General features: G+C 42.6%; 1 protein-coding gene across 8 annotated transcripts in view; it reads right to left on the bottom strand.

Annotated features, from left to right (window-relative positions):
* Positions 1-12,125, bottom strand: part of GRIA4 (glutamate ionotropic receptor AMPA type subunit 4) — a 267,054-nt gene that overhangs the window by 161,203 nt on the left and 93,726 nt on the right. For all 8 annotated transcript variants that reach the window (XR_013231722.1, XM_077341547.1, XM_077341546.1 and 5 more), the window contains exon 3: positions 1,123-1,362. Coding sequence is in view for 7 of the 8 variants with exons in the window: in XM_077341547.1 (XP_077197662.1) it covers positions 1,123-1,362 (240 nt within the window). In the remaining variant the exon portion in view is untranslated. The remainder of the gene's footprint in view (positions 1-1,122; positions 1,363-12,125) is intronic.

Raw genomic sequence — 12,125 nt, 5'->3', positions numbered from 1 at the left:
AATAGTATTATAACTTCTGTTAACATCTCCATTGCAAAAACCACTTTGATGCTTTCAAAGTTGGTGAGATGCGTTTCTGAAGTATAACTTACAAAAGTACCACTTACAAATGAGGTTCTGAATCTGCCTTTGGTATGGCAGTGCATATTTCAAATTGTGTCAGTTTGAATTTAGATGCAAAAAAAGTGTATTATGGATGTTTGGAGTTGTTTTTTTAACCTGGAAGCATTTTAGGTTTGAGTTGAAAAAAGTTACAATTGCATGTATTTGACTGCTAATTAATTCCACTTGAACCCTGAATGGATTGCAATGCAAAACTGAACAAATGCATCAATGGCTTAGTACTGTTGACAGCTGTATTTCAAAGAAACCTTATGTGAGCATTTTAGAAACAAATGAACAGAAACTGTCCACCACAGACTACCACCACTGTGACAAATATGTCCATACTGAGTTTCACAAAACCATCACAGTGATTCACTGGGTTGCAGGTAAATAGTCATGCAAAATCATCACATTTGTATGAATGCAGTGATCCCATTTATAAATGCAGTGATCACATATGTATTAATGCAGACGATACCAAACATTAGTGACGCACAAGTTGCTTTTGAAATCTGCGCATGATGCAGCCACAGTAGATCACTTTTATATCCTTCGATGCTTCTAGTCTAAAAGGCTTAAATAAATTGGATTGAGAAGTGTTTACCCATGGCCAGATTGTGTCCATTGTAACACTGGAATGATTAATGTCAAGGGGCTTCAATCAACTCATCCAGTCTAAAATCACGGAAAGAAAATTAAACAAATCATCTCCCCCCCCCCCAAAAAAAAAAAAGTTTACTTTTCACTTAGTTCTCTATAGCTATTATTCTTATGCTCATTTTTGTACCCACCCACCATAAAACAGTAGTTAACAAAACCCTCAGATGTTCAATAAGGTCCATGGGCCACAGAAATGTACTTTAGGATGGTAGCAGACAGCTGATAGCCTTAAAAGTTACCCACCCAAACCTTCATGATTCATAAAAGAAAGCAATATCCCCCCATACCCTTTTCTTTACAAGGTGCATAAATGCTTCTTGTGGCAGCTCAACGGTGCTTGATACACTATCTACTTACCCCTATCTGTGTCATAAAGGAAGACAAAGCGGTTCCATTTGTAATTTCCCAGCAAGCTTAGCAGCGCTCCCTGTAAGGAAGGCCTCAGTTGCAGCACAAACTGGCTCTCGCCCTCGGTGGGGAAACTTGGCGTGATGAGGGAGATGTGCAAGGCGCTGCAGAATGAGGTCAAGGTATGTACTGATCGTTTATCATACAGTCCAAAAATGGCAAAAACTCCTCTTGAGTACTGGGAGCAGACTGAAAGAAAACATGGAGAAAAACAGGAGGTTACAAAGAATCCAGCATCAAACTTTTCTTGGTTATGATTATACCTGAGTCAACATCAACTACAGCGTACCATGCTTTTCTGATGAGGTTAGGAAATATCTGCATATTTTGGAGGTGAATTCTGGGGAAGGTGGCATTTGGGAAGATGAGGAAGGTCAGCAGGGTTGTGGAATCCAGCCTCCAAGAGAGCCATTTTCTCCAGGAGAACTGACCTCTGTCTTCTGGAAACCAGTTGTAATTCTGGGAAATTTCCAGGCTTGACACAGGCAACTGTAATGGGGAGCAGAATTGTTTCCCATAGTCTTTTAAAGTTTTTGAGCACAAAAAAACCTGACTCACCACTGATAACTGCATGAAAAGGTAGTATAAAGTAAATGGACCAAAACCATATCCTTTAAGAATACTGTCAAGCTTTCCAGAAGAAAAAGAGTAGGTTCTTATATGCCGCTTTTCTCGACCCGAAGGAGGCTCAAAGCGCCTTCCCTTTCCTCTCCCCACAACAGACCCCCTGTGAGGTGGGTGAGGCTGAGAGAGCCCTGATATTACTGCTCGGTCAGAACAGCTTTATCAGTGCTGTGGCGAGCCCATGGTCACCCAGGTGGCTGCATGTGGAGGAGGTGCAGGGAATCAAACTCAGCTTTGCCAGATTAGAAGTTGGCGCTCCTAGCCACTACACCAAGCTGGCTTCAGCAACTTGATCACTGGACTGTTTATTATTAGCATGATGCAAGTGGGCTTTTTTCACTTGTATTATGTAAATAACATTTTTTTCAAGTGAAAGCACTTAATCACATTGCTGATTAAAATAAGCATATCAGAATCTTAATAATATTCAGTATTAAAAACAAAGTAGTGATGTCTCCAAGTTCACCATTGATCACAGTATTTAGCAGCCACAAACACTCCTGTGCTGAAGTTCAGAATGACCACATGAAAATGGATTTTCAGAGCAACGACACCGGATCATTTAGTCTGGAAGAAAGAAAGGTGCATATATTCTTGCACTGAACAGAATAAGAATATTTTCATGCTAGTTCCATTGCTCTAAAGCAGTGGTCCCCAACCTTTTTATCACTGGGGACCGGTCAACGCTTGACAATTTTACTGAGGCCTGGTGAAGGGGGGGGGGGGGGTAGTCTTTTGCCAAGGGACCTCACCGCTGCCGCCTGAGCCCCTGCTCCACTTGCTTTCCTGCCGGCGCCCCTGACTTCCAGCCGCCCACTGGGGGTGCTGCCAGCAGCAGCTGCGCAGTGCCACGCCAAGGGTGAGCCCCGACCGTGGTGGCCACTGGTGAGCACCAAAGGTGAGCTGGCGGCAGAGTGGCAGGGCAGCCCCCGAGGCAGCAGCCAGGGAGGAGGACAAGGAGGAGCCGCGGCCCGGTACCAACCCCAGACGGGGGGTGGGGGGCAGCTGCTCTAAGGATCTGAACTGCCTGAAATGGCCTTTTTACAATAGGTATGACATATCACATCCTAGCTGTTCTCCTGAGCTCATTTGCATTCATGAAACATATTAGAACAGTGGTTCCCAACCTTTTTATCACTGGGGTTGGTATCACTTGCTTTCCTGCGGGCGACCCTGCCAGCAGCAGCTGCGCAGTGCCACGCCGAGTGGGAACCCCAGCCATTGTGGCCGCTGGAGAGCATCAAAGGTGAGCAGAGTGGCAGGGCAGCCGCTGAGGCAGCGGCTGGAGAGGAGAACAAGGAGGAGCCGCGGCCCGGTACCAACTGATCCACGGACCGGCACCGGTCCCCGGACTGGAGGTTGGGGACCACTGTATTAGAACATTAATCCACTGAGAAAGAGAACTATCATTTCTGGTTTGGCGTTGTTTTTTTAAGTTGGAGTATTAAGTGGGAGAGAAGTTTGGAGAAGACTGCCTGTGAACAAATGGTTGTGCCATTATGTGTATGCCTCCATATTTGAGGCTAGGCTCATAGTTCATCTAATGCTGCTGTGAGAATAATAATAAGGGACTCATAATCCACCTAGAGCCACAAGGAAAGGCTGGGTATACATGTTTCAATAAATAAAAACAATAATACATATTTTCATTACTCATAAGACTTTCGCTGTAGCCTGAACAACAGTACTGGGAACTCTTACAAGGCAATCCTAAACAGTGCACCAAAGCCTTAGGAGGAAGTAACTGTGCTCGGGACTGCACTGTTAAGTATGAGATGTTATTAGCCCGCTCCATGTTAATTAATTTATTTATATTTAGATACTGCCGCTCTCAAATGTCTCACGGCTGTTTACAAAGATTCATAAGTACAATAAAATCCTGTAAAAATCCATTAAAACGAAATGAAAACACAATATCACGATGGCGGATAATAAATATATAACCCACTCCCCTCCCCCTGTCCCGCAAAGGTCTATTACTCTCTATCTGGGAGGGAGGGACTTAGTTGGTTTCGGATAAACATCCACAGCTGACAGTGCCGGGATGTCCAGTCTTTGTGACTGACCTTTCAACATTAAACAGACCCAGCACTGCATGTATTCTGAATCTGAGTACTTTCCTCAGTCTTAATTTCTGAATGAGAAACTGCACTTCCTTGCTAACAGGTTTTTAAAAGACTTGAGGGTTGTTGCTTTGATGGCACTATAATTTACATAGCAATTACCTGAGGGTTGCCTATAGTCCATCAATCAGATCAGCTTCGAGGAAGCATCACACACTTGCTTAATCCACCAGCACCTGAACAATCCCTAGCTCTATCTACTAGACCATACTGCCTTTCACTATAACTTGACCATACTGCCTTTCAAGAACCTCATCCAACACCCAATCTGTTGCAGTCACCATCTTCATATGAGAAGAGGAGATGCTGGTCACCACTACAATCCCTGGAGAAACATCTTCATGGGCCATTACAGAGCGTCAGTCATCTTAGTGAGATTAGAAATCCTCAAACTCTCATAATTCCAAGATCTATAGTTTATCTTCAATGCTGTGATGGAGTCTACCTACTCTTTGGGGCTACTCATTACTTGTTACTGCTACTGCGTCTCCTAAAAACATGTGGACTTTCAAAAAACAACAGACTTTATACCTTAGAAATGCTAACATAATGGGAAGCACAGTTTCAACTGGCAAACCCTAGGAATTTTATGGTTTGGTTAAACAGGTGTTCGCTTCATCAAGTAGACTCAATCATTCTGCACTGAGAATAAACTATGACTCCGATATAAATTGCTCACATATCCAATTTCCCTTTTAAAGGGTAAAGGTAAAGGTATCCCCTGTGCAAGCACAGAGTCATGTCTGACCCTTGGGGTGATGCCCTCTAGCGTCTTCTTGGCAGACTCAATACAGGGTGGTCTGCCATTCCCTTCCCCAGTCATTAATGTTTTAACCCCCCAGCAAGCTGGGTGCTCATTTTACCGACCTCGGAAGGATGGAAGGCTGAGTCAACCTTGAGCAGACTGCTGGGATCGAACTCGCAGCCTCATGGTCAGAGCTTCAGACAGCATGTTGGCTGCCTTACCACGGCTTTTTAATTTCCCTTTTATGCAATGGATATACATGATCTTCATCATGTCTGCTTATGCCCTCACTTTGTTCTCCAATGTGATCTCGAAATATGACCAATAGCAGAATTAGCAGATAGAATCATAGAATCATAGAGTTGGAAGGGGCCATACAGGCCATCTAGTCCAACCCCCTGCTCAACGCAAAATCACAGAATCATAGAATCATAGAGTTGGAAGGGGCCATACAGGCCATCTAGTCCAACCCCCTGCTCAACGCAGGATCATAGAATCATAGAGTTGGAAGGGGCCATACAGGCCATCTAGTCCAGCCCCCTGCTCTACGCAGGATCAGTCCTAAGCATCCTAAAGCAACAATCAACAATGAGGAATGTTCCGTATTCCTTGTGAAACCCCCCGAATGTTATGATGGCGGTGGAAAGTGCGGTCAAGTCACAGTTGACTTATGGCAACTCCACAGAGTTCTAAAAGTAAGAGTCATCCAGAGGTGGTTTGCCATTGCCTGCCTCTGCATAGTGATCCTGGATTTCTTTGGTGGTCTCCTCTCCAAATGCTAATCAGGGCTGGCCTTGCTTAAGCTTTTGAAATCTGATTAGACGTAGCTAGGCTGAGCAATGCAGGTCAGGGCATTTAATTGTATTGAGCAACGTAAATAGGCTACAAGTGGCCAGACCTGACACCTACTCCAGATACTTGCATTACACGGCAAAGAGCAAAGGTTTAATGCCGCCTAATTTAATCATCCACTTTCCCTGTTTAAGAAGCGAATGGACATAATTCACTTTGCACTACGTTTTTTGAGTAACGTTTTAGGGAGCGAGGGTGAGGGTGAGCTTTTCCTCCTACTTTAAGTGATACATTTCATATCTTCAATGTACAGGTTTTACACATGCTCTGTCATGCACACAACACAGCACTTCGCTAATTCATAAAAGACAATGTGGATTGAAATGGCATTTCCATACTATATTTTTCTGACAGGTCATACAATAACATTTATACTACGCCATAGATGAATGCAGTGGCTCCACCATGGACAGCGATCCAGATTTATGAGGGGGAAAGGGTATGATGCCAACCGAATAAAACATCTGTTTAGCATTGACCATGCTAAACCTTTAAGGTCCACCTTTAGTTGACCCAAATGGTTGGTTTGCTCATAAGGAGCATAAGCTGCAGGTGCACCGAGAACAAAGAATTAAGTAATGGCACAACTTTGTTTCCTTTGCTTAAGACTAGTCATCTGTGCAAAACTTTAACAGGCAGTTCATGGGATATCTTGGAACAGATGCATACATATTAATGATTACAGGAACTAGTACTCTGTATTTCATAAAACGTAAGATATCAATCCCCAATTTCTTTGTTAAATCTTCTCTTTAGTCCAGGATTTCTCAGCAAGGGTTTAATGAAACCCTGGGGTTTCTTGATGGCCCTGGAAGGGTTTCCCAAATGGGTGAGGGCTAATTAATTTTTAATATATTTTCAAAATGTGAAACATTTAGCGAGGTCTATAGTTAAGGCTGGGGTCGGTGTGGAAGATCGAGTGGTCCTCCTTTCTATTCTATGCTACTCTTTTTATATTATTTATTCCATCTTATTGTTAGTGCTACTAATATCTGATACTATTACACTATTTGCCATGTTTCTTATTGAATTATTATGACTGTAAGGGGTTTCATGTCCTTTTATGGGAGTTTTAGAGCCTCTTGTGGCGCAGAGTGGTAAGGCAGCAGACATGCAGTCTGAAAGCTCTGCCCATGAGGCTGGGAGTTCAATCCCAGCAGCCGGCTCAGGGTTGACTCAGCCTTCCATCCTTCCGAGGTCGGTAAAATGAGTACCCAGCTTGCTGGGGGGTAAACGGTAATGACTGGGGAAGGCACAGGCAAACCACCCCGTATTGAGTCTGCCATGAAAACGCTGGAGGGCATCACCCCAAGGGTCAGACATACCTCGGTGCTTGCACAGGGGATACCTTTACCTTTATGGGGGTTTTAAATGGTTTTTATGGACTTTTTGACCCACCACGAGCCAGCCTCAGGAGTGGCGGGAAACAAATAAATAAATAAATAAATATGGTCATGTCTACCCCTCCCAAAATGGTCAATGAATCTGGAAGGGGTTGGAAGGGAAGGGGGCCTGGGTGGGTTGTGTACATAGCTATGCTTCCCAACCATATTCTGCAGGATCGCATCAGTTCTGGGGTTTCTTGAAGCCAGAAGAATGTTTCAGGGGTTTCTCAATGGCAGAAAAGTTGAGAAAGTCTGCTTTAGTCTAGATCAGGTCAGGAAAGAATGTCAACATCATGGGCTCCAAGAACTATAAGATGATATTAAACATTAAATATATTTCCCAAGGAACAATGGAAGGCTCCCCACTTAATAATATTACATCATGCGATAATTTGTAAGGGGGCAATTTTATTTACATTAGTACCAATGAAGAACCATATTTTAAATCAAACAGAGCTCTTGTTATATGTTTTAATTAATTATAAGGTTGGCTTTGTATGAATAATTCTTATGAATTATCTCTACAAGACAGTTTCAGCCCAGGATGAATTCTTGAGATAATAGCTGAAGGTTACAGTGCATTTTATGTAAACTGAATGGGAAATGAAAATTAAAATTAGCTGTAAATTAGCATTAGTTAAGTATTTTTTTTTCAGTTACAATACATTTTGAATGTCATAATGGCACAATTTGCAAATCATCTTAACAGACTTTGCTACTGATATTGTACAACAAAAGCTGCAAAGATTTTTACTGGAAATAGGAAGGAGGAGTCTGAAAGATTTGACAATCAACTCAACTGCATATTTTTGGTTTTCCTCCAAGGGAAGGTGCTCTAACCCCCTAATCATCTTGTTCTCTTCTGTACTTTTTCCCCCTCAGCAATGACCTTTTTGAGATACAATGTCCAGAACTGTATACAGTATTACAAATGAAGCCATACCATTGATCATTACTGAGTTGTTACAGTCATGGACCATCCAGGATCTGTGGAGCTGGGAGAGGCAGAGGCCTCTGCTGATGAGGAGGCTGATGAGGCTGGCTCAAGTTTACAACCAACAATGGTTGACCCACCAGAAGAGGTGAATCTTTTGGTATCAGGAGGAGTTTTCCAGGTCAAGGGCAGTGCATGTACCACTTTGTCAGCCCCTAGGTCTGGGGACCTGTAGCAGTGTGCCTGTAGCAGTAAGCATCACCCCTGTCATCACCTGAGCCCTTGGAACACCAGAAAAGCCAGGCTAGAAGGAACATTCAGACCAGGCACCATAGTGCCCGACTGGATGCTCAGTGATGTTCAATTCTAGCTAGTGAGGATAAAGAGCAGAGCTAGGGAAGCTGCTGTCTTGCATGTATTCTACGTTGTTTTAATTGTCTGTATCTGCCTGAGCAAGGCTCAGCAAGGGCTGGAGGGTGAACTGCTCAGATATAAGCAATAGGTGTGGATGTAATGTGTCTGTTACCATGACTTCTGTCTGCCTTTCCCGTGTGAATTTTGGACTTCTCCTCAACCCTGGATCATGTACTTGCCCTTTTTGGACTTGTTCCCTTGGTATATTGGCCATCTGTGTTTTGGACTGGAAGCGTTGTTTGTTTTTCCATTTGATGCACCTTTTGCCAAACTATTGGGAATTCAGCATTGTGCCTGTCTATACTAGTGTTTGTAATCTGTTTATTTAGTGTTTCATGGGTAGCACCAGAATAATATCAGCTGTTTTATTTCCAGTCCCTTTCCAAGTAATCCCCTAGTAACAAGAAAATAAAGAGCTGCACCAGTTGCAGGAGATTTAAAAAGTAGGGTCAAGACTGATGGTGCAGAATCAGGTAAAAGTATATTTTATTATTCAGTTAAATTTCCAAAAATTCCCTGTGAATTTCGCCAACAGGCTTCGTTGGGGGAGTTTGTTCATCTTGCAGCCATTCTTCAAAAGGAGTAAAAGATCAGTCCTCTTGTTAAAACAAGAATAAGGCCCCAAACGCAGATTTCTAGACACTTACTTGACTTGGGAAAAGCAGCTCTGTAGGGAGGTGACAATATGACTTACAAATACGGATAATTCTCCCCAACACTATTTCCCCCTTGATGTTTATAGTTCGATTCTGTAAGATGCATGTTTGTCTCCTGGGGAATAAGAAGCTATATGGGGATGATTTCCATTTGGAGAAATGGCACAAGTAGAAGTGTTAATCTTCCCTTTCGCTAGGGCTGTGGCTGACTACTTTTTGCTAATCAAGCACACACTTGGGAATCCAACCACAAACCCTAACACACATGAGGGACAGACCAGAACCAATTGGAAGAGATTTTTAAACAGAGGCTGGATAGCCATCTGACGGAGAGGCTGATTCTGTGAAGGTTCAGTGGGGTGGCCAGTTACAGTGGATGAACAATAGGATTGCGAGTGTCCTGCATAGTGCAGGGGGTTGGACTAGATGACCCAGGAGGTCCCTTCCAACTCTATTATTCTATGAGGTATGGCCTAAAACAACAGCCTATTTTTTTGTATTTTCTTGCATTTTTAAATGCATGATATCTTCCATTATTAATTAAGGGGGGAGGGGGAGTCTTTGGGGTTAGATTCTCTCCCCACTTTGTGGGCTTTGATAGACCATCATCATTCTTTCTTCTTTTAATCTTGAAATGGAAGAAAATTGGCTCATTTTTGAAACAAGCATTTGTTTCATCACTAACGGGTGAACAAAGTACTTCTAGTTTAAAATGGAAGGGCTGTTATGAACTTGATGGCCTGCTCTAATAAAAAAAGTGGTTTAAATATAGCAGCTCTAAAGAGACGAATCATAAGCATACCCTACCCTTTGTAGCTACTTCAAACAAAAATATTATTCATCTTCAGGAAGGGAAGGAATCATAATCTCAGCAATTTCACTCTATATTATCAGTACTGTTAGCAACAATTCTACTAAATGAAATTCGGTAAAAGTGAGTGGCTATACACTGTCACACTACACTGCAGTTACGCATGGTGCAATTAGAAATGTGCAACCCATTCATTTCCCTCAGAAAAATATGCTTGTAAAAGAAGAAGGATTGTGCCCATATTATGCAGATATCATTTAGCTATAGAAGCGTCTCACACAGATATCACAGGTAGCATTATCGGCTCTAGGGCCTCGCTATAACAGCAAAGCTCCGGTCAGCGATGATGAAGAAGAAGAGTTGGTTCTTATATGCTACTTTTCTCTACCCCCAAGGAGTGTCAAAGTGGCTTACAATCACTTTCCCTTCCTCTCCCCACAACAGACACCCTGTGTGGTAGGTGAGGCTGAGAGAGCCCCGCAATTACTAAAAAATAAGAGTTGAATCTCATATGCCGCTTTTCTCTACCCAAAGGAGTCTTGAAGTAGCTTACAATCTCCTTCTTTCTCCTCTCCCCACAACAGACACCCTGTGAGGCAGGTGAGGCTGAGAGAGCCCTGATATTACTGCTCGATCAGAATAGCTTATTCAGCGCTGTGGCGAGTCCAGGGTCACCCAGCTGGCTGCATGTGGAGGAGGAGTGCAGACTCTGTATGGGGAAAGATCACATAGTTCCTCCCTCTTCAGCACAGCAATGGACTCCTTGGAAAGGTATACTTTCTAAGATGTCACAATTGAAGGGAAGCTGGGAGAGGAAAGACAGAGGGACAAGGATGGAGCAGATTGTGGGGAGGCAGTTATAGCCTGGGAGAATCCAGTGGAATGAACAATTTTAAATAGATTCTTCAAAAATGTTATAAAGCTAGTTTTGTAAGTCATCTTGAAAAAGAGTTTAGGTCACATTTTCAAAAGTAAGAACTGAGTCAAGCATTCTGTTCAGTTTAGGGTTGCGAACTCTCTGGTGGGGGAGGGGGAAATTAAGAAAAAAATCCTGCTGCATCTACTTACTGGAAGCTCATAGAGGAAGTGACAAAGGGTCTCTTTAGGATCTGGTGATTGTGAAAGCTAGCTTCTGGGATAGCTCTAGGAATTCTAGGAATTTTATGGTAAAACTATGTGGAGTTTCCTGCAATTCCTAGAGTTACCCTTTGTTACTTTCTTATGGACTTAGTGTAAGCACGTGAGTCTGTATTTTTCTTCTTCTTCATCTTTCCCATAATCCTCCACACCAGCTCAGTTCCATCTGCCTTCATTACCACCACCCCCCCCCCCAAAAAAAAAGAAGTTTGGTATGTATCACTGGTCTTGGTTCTGAAAGTATTAATTAGGATGCTGTTTATCTGACCCATTCTTCTGAATTTCCTGTCCCCATCAAGCCCTAGAAAATGAAGCAAGGCAATGCTTTGCAGTGGCATAAAGAAATGACTCATCCTCAAAGATCCATACTGGGGTTTGTGCTTCCAAACAGTCAGTGTTTCATTGCTGTTTTGCTTTACTAGCAGTCTGATAATGCATCCTGAATATTAAGGAAGAGGTTGAAAGTTTGGGGCTTTCGCAGAATACAGTGAAATAAGGATTAAATCACTCAAAATGTTAAAACAAATTTACATGCTAAAAGGAATAGTCTGTGATGGCAGCCCCTTGCAAATGTCAACTATTTTTGCTGTTCTTCCTTCCTCATAATTGCAAAATCAGCTGTTTAATATCTTTACCTACTTTATTTTGATTACTTACCAGGATTACATGAGCCCTGGAAATAAAGTCACCCTCCCCATCATTGCTTTTGGCTTGTGTGGGTATAGCACTGTGGAATTGTAATAGGGATACAGTCTATAATAAGTGCTAATTTTTATTCATGTTTATTTATTAAGGTATTATACTTTGTGTTCTGGTTGCAGCTCAATTTGGTTTACAAACCAAAAATGAAAAACATGCAAAGTACAGTAAAACCCCATCTAGTCTCCTCCCCATGAATATGCCAACAGCTTAACTTCCACATATAACTTATAAAAAGAAAGAACAGATACTTAGGAACTCTATATAGATATACAGATATAGATACATATACAGTATTTGCTGGCGTATAAGACTACTTTTCCCCCCTGAAAAACATGCCTCCAAGTGGGGGGGGGGGTCGTCTTATAAGCCGGGTGCACTTCAGTTGGGATAGACATAGCTGTTCATAGTGGCCCATAGTACTGTATTTTGAGTGGAAATTTTGGGGGTCGTCTTATACGCCCAGTCGTCTTATACGCCGGCAAATATGGTAGATGTGCATTACTTAGCCAGAACACTACAAAGAAAAAGTATGTTACTGGCTAACTGCCTGCAACAGACCAGACTTTCTC

Source organism: Paroedura picta, chromosome 6, assembly GCF_049243985.1.
Source record: "Paroedura picta isolate Pp20150507F chromosome 6, Ppicta_v3.0, whole genome shotgun sequence".
Classification (NCBI taxonomy): domain Eukaryota; kingdom Metazoa; phylum Chordata; class Lepidosauria; order Squamata; family Gekkonidae; genus Paroedura; species Paroedura picta.
This window is presented reverse-complemented; position numbering and strand designations above follow the sequence as displayed.